Source organism: Euleptes europaea, chromosome 6 (genome assembly GCF_029931775.1).
Source record: "Euleptes europaea isolate rEulEur1 chromosome 6, rEulEur1.hap1, whole genome shotgun sequence".
Lineage (NCBI taxonomy): Eukaryota > Metazoa > Chordata > Lepidosauria > Squamata > Sphaerodactylidae > Euleptes > Euleptes europaea.
Window position 1 is genome coordinate 79,669,354 of NC_079317.1, and position 13,143 is coordinate 79,682,496.

Genomic DNA, 13,143 nt, shown 5'->3' on the forward strand with positions numbered 1-13,143 from the left:
TACCCAAGTGGACAGGCACTACTTTATATTGTACAGTAATAACCATGTTGTTACTCTGTTATTGTCATACTACTACATAATTAGCATAGGCAATGGGTACAACTCTGTGAGAAAAGCTGTTGTATGAAACCTATTGGAGAGCAATTAGCGGCACTATTTACAACCTGACAGTCTGGCACTCTCCAACTAAATTAATTTTTCAAGATCCTCTTGAACATTTAGAGGGAATTGATAATATAAAGGCCTGTATTGATAACTGATAATGTAAAGGCCTAGCAGTCCTGTAAAACTGAGCTGTTCCTCCAGGCATATATGGCTGAGGACAGCATCGGTATTCCAACTAGCTGGCCTCACCTCCTCTGCTATACCCCCCACCCCCATAAATTGAGTATTATTGCCGCTTGGTTGAAGGCACCTGGTTTTACTGTTGTAAACATTGTAATTTATGGATTGTTTTAAACTGTTTTAAAAGGTTACAAGCCACTTTGAGCCTGGCCTTGGCCAGGAAAGGGTGACTTATAAATCAAATAATAATAATAATATAGGCAACAGATATGGAAGACCATTGACATGCAAACACTCCCTCTGTCAATATTATACCCCAAATTCTGGTGAAACATGGCCAGTGGAGTGCCTTACAAAACTCCATAAAACAAAATAAATAGTGTGTTCATTCTCCCTCTCTTTTCCTCCTGCTCTCCAAAACTCATGATTCAATAAAACTCCTTAACACAAAAACAAAGGCAACGGGAAAACAACAGTATAGAAAGGTCTCCTTCCTAAAAGGGGGCTGTGAAGGTTGGTATCCATGTAGGGGTCCTAAATCTGTATCTGCATCATGCAGCACATCTCAGCTGAAGGGAGGGTGGCTTTAAGAGGGCTTCCTGGTGGATATCAGGACACGGGCAGGTAACCTGTTACATAAGAACATAAGAAAGGCCCTGCTGGATCAGACCAAGGCCCATCAAGTCCTGCAGTCTGTTCACACAGTGGCCAACCAGGTGCCTCTAGGAAGCCCACAAACAAGACAAGTGCAGCAGCACCATCCTGCCTGTGTTCCACCGCACCCAAAATAATAGGCATGCTCCTCTGATACTAGAGAGAATAGGTATGCAGCATGACTAGTATCCATTCTAACTAACAGCCATGAATACCCCTCTCCTCCATGAATATGTCCACTCCCGTCTTAAAGCCCTCCAAGCTGGCAGCCATCACCACATCCTGGGGCAGGGAATTTATGCATTGTGTGAAAAAATACTTCCTTTTATCTGTTTTGAATCTCTCACCCTCCAGCTTTAGCAGATGATCCCAGATTCTAGTATTATGGAAGAGGGAGAAAAACTTCTCCCTGTCCTCTCTCTCCAAACCATGCATAATTGAGGTGATTGATTGAGGTGTTACTTCAGATATCCAGAGCCCAGACCTAGGTTTTAATGGTTGAAACCAGCACTTGTTATAGTTCCTGTAAATTTGCTGGTACCCAGTACAATTCTTTGAAAATTGTTCCTTTTATAAGAGGAACCAAATGATCACCAGTGGTACAAACATGTTCTGCAGGTCGTGTAGTGCTTTACAGATACGTACTGCTTTTGTTTTCATTTGTGAACACAACAAAATTTGATCTGGTGTAACCAGTTACTTTCCAAAGTAATAAACCTTTTTTCCCCTTTGCCCAGATCAAGGTTATGGTACTTTTTGATAACAGCAAATATCATAAAAATAAATTAATTATACGTTGTAATTTGTGTAACTTGATCTCATTTAAATGTTTAATTTGCTCTTGTCCAGGCAGCAGATGAAGAACTCAGTTTACCGAAGCAGGCAGTCTTTAAACAGCCCTAGTCCAGGAGAAACAGAAATGGATCTTCTGGTTACTCGAGAGAGGCAAAGGCGTGGTATCCCCAACAGTGGATATGATGTAAGTATATGCAAATCCTGTTCGCTGAGCAAATTGTACTGATTATATATAGTTTTATAAGAATAATGAAAGACATATACAAATAAATGATTAAATGTTCAATGAATGGTGAATTTTTAGCACTTCAGATATTCAGAGGTCAAGTTATAGCATCATGATGTCCTTTTTACAGTGAAGCTTCCTATTCAATTTTTTATGTAGCCTGCTGAATGAATCCAATAGTAAATAAGGAAAGGCAGCTTTTGAAGTCAAGGTTTAATGGTTTGGAATTTGTTATTAGGTATGAAAGTACATTTTGAAAATGTCAGCTTTTACTCTTTTTTAACCACTTGCTAGTACTATTGCGACTTCGTTGAGAGTTTTAAAAGTATGTGGGGGATAGCATGGTAAATCTCAGGGCTGGTAGTGGGGTATTGATCAGGTTTTAAAGTTGTTAAAGGATTGTACTTCACTTTCTGATGTACTTCCTTTCTCCCTATTAACTGGCTGAAGCAAAATATATTATTCAAACTAATTTGTAAAGGTGCTTAATTGTAATAATTTGTATAGTATGAAAATTTAGGGCTTTTTTCTGGGTTGGATTTGGATTCCCTTGGTGTATTGTTCATTTGTGGATGTAGAGATGGAATATGGGATCATGGTTATATGTCAATGTCTAAGAGAATTTTATTTCTAGGCAGTTTTTATTCCTCTCCTTCCCATTGTGTTTTCCCTTGATGTGGTCAGAACTGACATCACACTTTACATTTTTCCTGCCTGAGCTAGAGAACACTTGCCTCATGTTGGGGGTAAGCCAGTATTGTGTGGGGGTTAGAGTGTCAGGCTGATACAAATTCCCACATGGCTGTGAAGCTGACTGGTTGACTTCAGGCCAGTCACACTCTCAGCCTAATTTACTTAATTAAATTGCTTTGAGGATAAAATAGAGGAGGAGGGAATCATGCACCCCTTAGCTTCTTGGTAAAAGTGTAAGATAAAAATGTGATATAGTTGCAATTGCTCATATTGTGAACCAGGAAAAGACTTCAGCATCAAATGTCCTCCTGCTTGAGAGTCACATGAAACTTACCTTACTTTCCTTTAGGCACCAGGCCAAAACATTTTTTTTTTGACCAGGCATCAAACTAAAGAGTTTCGTCTTTGTTTGCTCTCTGCTTCTGACCTGAGGACTGTTTTATCAATAAAAAATTAGGCTGCTCGGGGTTTGTTTTATTCTGTTTTTATGTCCTGCCTTGTTTTTAATGACTTGTTTGTAATGGCTTTGGCTTGTTTTGTTTTATTGTTTTAGTTGCAACTGTCTCAAGCAGGTTTCTGTAGCGGTTGTGTATATATTTTCTAAATACACTGATACATACTTGGTCATATTAAAAATCAATGTGAACAAAAAAATATTCTGGTGCTGTGCAACAAGGAAGCCATTAGTTCAGAATAGGGCTGTGAACCATTTTTTGGATATTTTTTTGGGTTCAGGATTATTAAACCCAGGAAATTTTGAAAATCCGAAAAAGCTGAATAAAAAGGATTTGGCTTTTTCAAATAATCGAAAATTGTCGGGTTTAATAAACCTGAAAAATACGCTGGGTCCCCTGCAGTCTCCAAGATCAGGGACGCAATCTAAGTGCTGGGTTCCACATCCCCTGTGGCCTGTGAGATTGGGGGTGCCAGGGGAGGCGATCTAAGTGCTGGGCTCCTGCCCAGCTCTTAGATCCACGTCCTCTGCAGCCTCTGATATTGAGGGCAGCAGGGGAGGCGATCTAAGTGCTGGGCTTGGCGTTCTGATCCACATCGCTTGCTGGCTCAGACATCCATGTGGGGGTCCAAGCCTGCAAGCAATGGGTATTAGAACTGTAGGGGCATTCAGATCCACATTGCTTGCTAGCTCAGAATTCCACATGGAGGTCCAAGCCAAAAGGCAGCGTGGATCTGACTCAAGTAAGTAAGGGGGGGAGGGAGGAAAAGGGAGCGGAAAGATGATGGCAGAGCCAAACGCGGCTCCAATAAAGCAGAAAAAAAATCGGCATTATTCAGGATCCACTTTTTCGGCTCCCTTTATTGCTGCCATTTTTTTAACCGAAAATCCCCCTCCCCAAATACCAAAAAGGTATTTTTTCAGGGGATTGTCCCATTCGGCTTCAGCTGAATGCACACCCCTAGTTCAGAAGTGGTTTGGATGCTGGTAAAACAAAAGGTACTTAATAAATCCAACTAACTGCCATCAAGACAGGAGCATCTCTTGTTTCTGCCAACCTGCAGTGCAATCGTATGCATGCTTACCTGGGAGTATGCCTCGCTGAATACAGCGGGACCTCTGAGTAGATGTGCACAGCATTGCGCAGGTAGGCTTTGAAAATCAGTAATAATGAATGCACAAGCATAGTCTGGAATAGTCTTGAGGTGGGTCTGATGTAGCTCCTACAGCAAGGTCAGATATCAAATATGAGGAATAAGCTTGTCAAAATAAGAACATGGTGCTTTGGGGTATTTATTAATTTGATTTACCATTAGAACATTTATATCCCAGTGTTCCTCTTGGTTCAAGGCAGCTGAATATGGGCAGTATTTACATATATAATAATGCCACTGGATCAGACTGAGGATGTATGGTTTTCCCCTTCCTAACAAAGGCTAGCCAGATGCTTCTGGGAAACCCACATTCAAGTGCTAATTTATTTTCAATCTCTTTCTTTAAAATCCTAATTTAGTATTTGCCTTTTTTCACGAATGCTGCAAAATTAGTTAATGCTTTCATTGTTTTATTGCCTCCAAATATTGAAAGTACAAGGGCCGCAATTCTTGTGATGTAAAAGATAACATCGCTGTCTATTAAACTGCAGCATGCTGCTGTGTTGTGGCATTTCATGAGGTGAAGGAAACTGAAACATCAAATGATATTCACAAGAGTACATTTGTGAAAAGATTGACAGTGTTTTGACAAATCCTGTCAGAACATATAAATCATAAAATGCTGTGTAACTAGGATTACAATCTGCTACACTGCACTGTTTCATCACAGCGGAAATATAAAAGTAAAAACTTGGTCAAAAACTGCTTTTAAATAAGCAGTAAATTTTGTGGGGCTAAAAACACATGGTTTATTTCATGAAAAATATGTTTATGACTACAAAATATATTTTTCATAGAAAAGAACCTAAAAGCCTGACCAGTGCAGGTAATTAATTAATTCAGCAAATTCACACACTGGAAGCACAAGTTTATAAATAAAAATAAGGAAATAGTGTCCCATGAATCTTCCCACCTTTGGGTACCTTTTTAGGAACTACTGCTGTGTGACTGAGGGCCATTTTCAGGATTACTCTTTCATTGGCTTCTAGAAGAAATGTCCTCAAGAATTAGTGGTTTCTTTTAACCAATTCCTAACTAATGTCTCATGGCTAAATGGAGAATTTGCAATATCAAGCCACAAATATCTATTGCCAGGTATTCAAAGCAACATTGAGAGATGCAGTTTCAACTTGCTTCAATCACACTTGCTGGTTTTGTTACCTTTTGCATAAATTCGTAATAAATCTGAAATCTTTGAACTCCGATAATATAATAATTTTGTTTGTCCTTTCCTACGTATCTGAATATTGCTGTCAAGTCCCCATTTTGCTGGCTTTTCTTTTTTTCCTCTGCATCATGGCAACCAAGGCCAGTTCTTTTCTGCCAGTTGCATGTGTGCAGAGAACAAGTTTGGAGGCCTCCACAACCACAGGCTAACAACCAACAGAGAAAAGGCAGGGTGAAACTCTGCATTTTCTCATCACTCAGTACAAAGGCACCTGCAGAGACAGAAACCAGCCACTCCCTTTCCTATCCCTCAGACCATTAATTAGGATATCTCAGAAATTAATCAAGAATACAGTACTTTAGTGCAAATGATCTGGCTGACCCTTATCACTGACACTCTTGAAAGCAAACATTCTCGTTTCATGCTAACAGGTTCCTAGCCCAGAGCGATTTAATCTGGACTATGAAATTTCCTGTCACAAATCCCTATTTAGTAAAGTAACTAAGACTGCCTCCAACACTCCTCTTCCTATCCCTTCTATTCCTTATTTGGAGATAATTGCATATAACCCTGGAATTCTTTCCTTTCTCACCTTCAGCAAATAAAGGCGCTTACCAGTTAGTTCAACTACATCATCCTTCCTTTGCCCCAAGTTTGGGGGGAACATCTTTTGTTTTCATTCAAGCCTCAAGCTCTATAACTGGAGTCTGAATCTAACCCCAAAGAATTCTTCTGATATGCTACAACAATTTGTCTGTACAATGGCTTAAGCTGTCATCTGCCAAAACATCATGTGGATCTTACCCCTGCCTTTGGACTTAAACTTTTGTATTACTAGCGACTCAGATATTTTGAATCCCTAATTTTGATTTGGATCTTTTCGGCATGCATTTTCAAACAAAGTCAGGTAGGTAAGCACATACTCACCAGCATGAAACTTAGGCAATTTTCTACAGTCCCATTTCTCTGCTTGGTGCAGGTTGGTTTGAGCTGTTAAATATCCAAACATGGTTTTCTGATATTCCAAAAATCCTTGCATCACACCCCTGAGGTCTCCCTCCTCAGCTACAGGCCTTCCATCCATGAAACTGCTGGCTCTGCCATCCTCCGACTGGTTCACATCAGTCGGATGCTGCCCTTGCTTCTGGACTTCCTCTGGCCTTATCTACCAGTGCTCCTGACCAGCCGCCAGTGCAATTTCTTCTTCATCTGCGTCTGACCTGTTGGAAGTATCACTGCTGGCAAGATTCCTCATTGCCTGTTGACTTGAGTGGAGCTCATCTCTGTCCTGAGAGAGCCTGGCACCCATAATGTCTTCCTCCAACTCCTGGTGATGAGTCTCGGTGTCTCCCTGCACGGTTACCTCTAGTTCAGCCACTCTTCCTGGCATAACTCTGCCAGCGGCCTGGTGCCTTGGACTTGCACCTAGCCCTGCAGTAAACCTAGACTCCATCCCTTTTCTGTACAGAATAACAAAGCACTGCCATTGTTACTGACATGTAAGTTACGGTTTAGTAAACTGGACCTGAGCCACGACGCTGCCACCATATGGAGACAGAAACCCTGTCTTGGTACCGGTAGAGTGACTGAACAGCTCTGGGTTAGGACAGTGAACTCAAACAATGTAGCTTAAAAAGCCTTGCAGGCTCAGGCCAAGCAGGGGTTCCTGAGGTCTGCCCCCATCCACAGGGGTCACCCACCCCCCACCCAAAACACCAAACATAGCCCAGAACCCCAGACCAACACGAGTGCAAAGTTAAGTAGTATAAAAATCACAATACAAACATGGTTGGATTGAAACTGGCCACTTTATTGGTTACAGCATTAGGCATTGGCAAGCATGGAGGCGGTATCCTGACATCAGGTGACCTGATGCCAGCTGATGTATCCTGCGCCCAGCCCCCTGCTGGGCGCAACCTGAGATGTCAGTATCCAGGACCCACTTGGACAGCAGCCACTGTGTGGTCCACTGCCACTTGGGAGGAGGAAATCCCTACAGCCCCGATTGGGCATGTCCAACTCCAGGCCTCCCCCAAAACCCCTTATTGGGGTCCCCAGCATGGGAAAAAGGGGCATGCAGGCCAGCTTTTCCCCAAACAGGATCCGGCCCCATGCCCAAACTGCCACAAGAGGAGGCTGGAAGGGTGTGAGCTTCCAGACAATGCCCGCCAACACCTAACGCTGCAACCAACCCATAGTCTGTGCTGGACGTCCTGCAAATGTCCATACCCCACAAGGACAGATGCACACCGTCTGGGTGAAACAAGGCCTCCAGGTGACTCGACAGGTCCGGGTGGTGAATAACATCTTTGCCAAGGGCCTTCGCTGCCCTGCCAATAGCCAACGTCCATCTTCTCTGGGGCGCCTGCCAGGTCCACCTTTCCCCATGTCTGACCTCACGAGGCCTGCAGATCCCTCACTGCTGCCTCGTGCAGGGTGTTGCCTTTCGTTTTGCCCAGGTCATTTTCTCCTAGTTGCACCACGATGATGGCCGGTACTCCATGCTGGCGTACTTTGCACTGCATGTGTGGTAACAGGGACTCCCAGCTCATCCCATGAACGCCAAGCCACTGCACTTCTATCCAATCATCCAGGCCCAAGTGTCTTCCCTAACCAGAACCCACCGCATGAACCCCAGCCCAGTGTACAATACTGTGGCCGCAAAGACACACCCACTGCCACCTTCCAGCTGGAACTTAAAACAGAAACCGTTAATGAGAGCCAGACAATGGCCGGACATAACTCTTATAAGCTGATGAGCGTCACCTTCCAATCGCCTTAATCACACGCTCTGTAAATCCCCATGCTTTCGCAGTAGACACAGCCCCAATCCTGAAAGAGTGAAAGCCAAATTCGCTTGGGGACAAGCCAAGCTTAGCCAGAGTACACTTACAAATTGATAGCGGGTTAAAGGGGAACCATCCACGTGCTGTAGAAATGGCCCGTCCCCCCCTCGGTCTTACTGCCAAAAAGGCCGAGGTAGCCCTGACGGCACAGAGTTTATGCAAAGGCGCCACTCCCAACCTTATGATGCAACTCCTTCCCTTCTGGTCCGTCTTTGAGCGAACAATGGTGATATGGACTACAGACCTGCCCTTGAAACCGTAAGGCCCAACCCTACCTATCAGAGGCAGATCCCACTACTAGCTCCCCCACCCTCAGTGCCCCATAAAATGCTAGGGTGAAAGCAGCCTCAAAAAGGGTGACCTCAAAGTCAGAGAAATATATCTTGCGCAACACCTTTATAAGCTTTGACAAAATTCTGAGGGTGATGGGTCTCCTGTCATCAGGAGCACTTCCAAGCACTTCCATCCCTCTGCTGCCCTGCAAGCCCAAAAGGAATTGCTGGGATCAGTGAAACTCTGGGCCTTACTAAAGAATGTGATGGCCACCATGTGACTTAGGATGGTCTTGGGAGCAAGCCCATGACACCTCATGTCAGCTAAATACTGCAAAACCATCCCTTCAGCTAAATACTGCAAAACCATCCTTTCAGATGTAGGCCAGGCCCCATTACTCCTTGAAAATGACAGAAAGGCTGCAGCCACCACCGAGTAGGACTTGAATGTGGATGGTGCAACTGAGCTGCAAATCCCCTCCATTATGTCTCCGTGCCAAGAGCCCGTAGCTCCTCCGGGAATGGGTCCGGGTGCAGATTCGCTCCTGGGGCCAGACTGCACAATCTCTCCTCCTGGAGGCGAGATGACCCATCTGCAAGGTTGTTGTCCACCCCCGCGACATGCTTGGCCAAGAAGGTAATATTGGCTGACAAGCAAATTATTAAACCCAACAAACTCAGCGGAGGACTGGCTGGGCCAGGAGAGGGGCAGGCAAGATATACCCAGCCGGCAGACCTGAGTGAAAACCTCAGGTCTGTTTGCTGCCGGCCAGGGAAGAACGAGCCCCCTGGGCCCTGATTGGCCCATTCAAAAAGGTGGGCGGGGCTGACGCCCGACATGCAGCCAGCAGTGCGGCTGGCTGTCGCCATTTCCCCACACTTGAAGCCGGCCGCACCCAGACTGACGCTGCCGCAGCTGGCTCACAAAGCTGCCGTCGCAGCCTCCGGGAACCAGGGGCGGAGAGGCCGCTGCCAGCGTCCCTCCTCCCGAACTCCCCCCCCCCCAGACATGGTCGGAGCCAGCCAGACCTCCGGCTCCTGGTGCGGACCCGCAAACCCGGCTCCAGTAAGTGCGGAGCCATTGCGTACTGATAGAAAAGTTCAAGCAAAAGGTTAAAATACAAGTTACATAGTCAGTAGGCAAATGGAAATAATAAAACAATAAATCTAGCTGGCCAAATAATACTTACTAAGTTGTTACGTGACAAGATGGATCTTAAAGGTTTCAGAGTAACATGCTGAAATCAAAGTATGAAGGAAGCTTAACTACTGTGAGGCATAGTAAAACTTAAGGAAAAGTGAATCTAGGACAAGTGACCCTCAACTCCCAATCAGGATGGATATTTGGGAGAAGTCTCTAGATGATTTAAACCGGTCTGAGCCAGAATAAGGCTCCCAGAGGAGATGAGTGATCTCACCCCTTCCTTCTTCACACTGATGTTCTCACTCCGTTAATTAGCATGGTATGAGCTAGTGACCTTGATAGACAGGCCTGTTGATGGAAAAAGCTATAGGTGGTGTTTTGAGAACAAAATGAGCTAGGCCTGTGTGGAAAAACTACTGAATGCTGATTCCCGGGCACACAAAATGGAGAACACGGAGGTAGCAAAAAATCAAAATGGTTCTTCGGTCTTAACATGCACAAATAGGTTCATGTAATCAGTTTTGCTTTACCCTACTGCTTTATCTCTGGCTTCTCCCATGTCTTTGTTGAGTAATGAACAGTGGGAGTGCAGGCGTTTCAAATATCAGCATCTTAACATGGGCATTGTAATATTTAATACTGTTGCTTTATGCCTCATTTGTTTATTTATTTACTTCATTTATACCCTGCCTTTCTTCCCCAGTGGGGGACCTGAAGTGGCTTAAATCATTCTCCTCTCCTCCCTTTTATCCTCGCAACAACCCTGTGAGGTAGTTTAGGCTGAGAGTGTGTGACGGGCCCAAGGTCACCCAGCAACCTTCCATGGCAGAGTGGAGATTCAAACCTGATTGCTTGAGTGTGCTAATTACTTCTTTCAGTAATACCATATCTAATTATAGCATATTCAGGATTTCAGTACTTCTTCCAAACTTGCTTTAGAAGCATTGGCATGTTAGCACTAGTCCCTTAGTTGCCACTCATATTGGTCTTTGCCAAAGTTGAGTGTATTCCTTTCAGCTGGATGTAAAACCTAGGTCAGCAACTCTTAGAAGTGAGAGGCAGCAGAAACCATGTTTCTGTCATATGGTCAGGCGGTGTAAAGTTCCGTCAAGTTGCAGCCGACTTATGGCGACCCCTTTTTGGGTGTTTTCAGACTAACAGAGGTGGTTTGCCAGTGCCTTCCTCTGCACAGCAACCCTGGTATTCCTTGTTGGTCTCCCATCCAAATACTAACCAGGGCTGACCCTGCTTAGCTTCTGAGATCTGACAAGATCAGGCTAGCCTGAGCCATCCAGGTCAGGCTAGCATAGTATTAATTTGGGCCAAGTTGGAAAGTGGGGCACAATCACCCAGACATATGTATAAGTGCACATATTGCCTTACCACACATGGCAGTGCTGGGGGCAGCCCAAAAATCTGGGTAATCAGGAGAGCAGCTTATATAGTGTTACAAAGCATCACATACTGTACACACATCTTAACATGGTGAGGGAGTTTGTGTGTGTCAGCGAAGCTGAAAGTAATAATGTAAGTTTAGACTCTGTCATACCTCACAGGGTTGTTGTAAGGAGGAGGGGAGAACCATGTGTGGTATCCTGACACCCTGCAGTAAGGGCAGACTAAAAATGTACTAGATAAAATTAGTGCTTAGAGCGGGATTGTGGAGATTTGGATTAAAAAGGGAAGAAGGCAGACACACAGTGAACCGTTTTATCTTTTCATTCCAAAATGCCCTCCTAAGGCTGAGAAGTCACATTTGCAACAGAAGATACAGCCCAGTTTTTCTTCCCTTGGTTCACTGACTACCCAGATGGCAAAGAGGGCTCAAGAGCATAACCCCATAGTTATTGATATATCAATCAGTTATGGATATGTTCAAAAGGATGATGAGAGAGTACTTAGGGGCCATGGCTCAGTGGTAGAACATCTGATTGGCATGCAGAAGGTCCCAGGTTCAATCCCCGACATCTCCAGTTAAAGGGACTAGGCAGGTAGGTGATGTGAAAGACCCCTGCCTGAGACCCTGGAGAGCTGCTGCCAGTTTAAGTAGACAACACTGACTTTGATGGACCAATGGTCTGATTCAGTATAAGGCAGCTTCATGTCTTCATGTGTACTTCTAAAGAAAAACTTCACAGTCTTTCAAACATAAATAAAAACAGTGTACAAATCTTATGCAAAGCAATGCGCATTAAAAGATGGTCCAGACATTTCTATTAAATGTTCTTGCTTTATCCAACAGACTGAACCTGAAATGATAGAAGAAACAAATGTTGACCGTATTAATGAGCCTCGAAATTACACCAGACCCCATCAAGCAAAAGGCCATTCAGAGACATCAACTTTGAGTTCTCAACCATCCATTGATGAAGTCAGACAACAGATGCACATGCTATTGGAAGAAGCGTTTAGTCTGGCTTCAGCAGGCCATGGCAGTCAGAGCAGGCAACAAGACCCTTACAGTTCTACGCAGCACTTGCCATACTCTGAAGTTGTGACCAGTGCGCCTGGTACCATATCTCGACCCAGAGGGGGAATACAGTGGGTACCTACATATAGACCAGAGGTTTATCAGTACAGTTTGCCAAGACCTGTAAGTGAATGTTTGGTGATTTACAAAACGGTTGTGGCAATACTAGTATTCTCCAATGTAGTTAAAAAAAACAACACAGTTGCAAGATAAAAAACAACAACCCTGTGCTGGCATAATTTATGTCTATATGAATTCTGTACCTTCTTGACTATGAAGAGAGTGTCTCTTTTGGCCATTCACATAGTATATTTAATGTAATTACTCCAGGTTTGTGCTGAATTGTATGGGTTTTGTTGGGTTAATGAGTGGTCTGCATCCATCCATACAGTTCAGAAGATTTAAGGGCCCTTTAGTTTTCTTAAGAGAGAGTGGAGATTTCTGCTGATTTTCCCTTCCCATTGTAGACCTGCACTTTCCACTTTGTGCTGTTCCAGAGGGGCTGCCAACCTCCAGGAACAAAATTGAGGCAGTGATCAGTGGCCTGAAGTGGAGGGGGGAAATCAGTAGAAATCTCCACCTCTTTTAAAGAAAACCTACGTTCTCTTTAAGGCTACACGACAGCATGGCTGGATACAGACAATTATTTTGAGATGATAACCAATATTAGCTTTTCCAAATAAAGGCTCAGTGATGCTTCTGCGTTTTTTTAACATGAGCAGAATAAAATGTCAACTTTATTTTTCAGAACAGATTTTTTTTTCAACATCTGGATGTGACTAAACTGACAATTTTGTAAGCATATACTTTTAAAATAGCTGCTTCTTGTCCGGTAACTGCCTTGGTTCATTGTACTGAAATTAAGAATAGAGTCTGAAGATTCTAAAATGAATTAACAGACAAACCAAGGCTTTCAAGATGTGGCCAGAGTAAAAATCACTGGACCATAGACATCTACTGCCATATTGAGTCCATATTCTAA

At 43.9% G+C, this 13,143-nt stretch overlaps 1 protein-coding gene across 1 annotated transcript in view; it reads left to right on the plus strand.

Moving 5' to 3' along the window:
- KIAA1549L (KIAA1549 like) overlaps positions 1-13,143 on the plus strand; it is a 154,471-nt gene that overhangs the window by 123,705 nt on the left and 17,623 nt on the right. The window contains exons 17-18 of the mRNA XM_056851136.1: positions 1,789-1,918; positions 11,934-12,284. Coding sequence (XP_056707114.1) covers positions 1,789-1,918; positions 11,934-12,284 — 481 coding nt within the window. The remainder of the gene's footprint in view (positions 1-1,788; positions 1,919-11,933; positions 12,285-13,143) is intronic.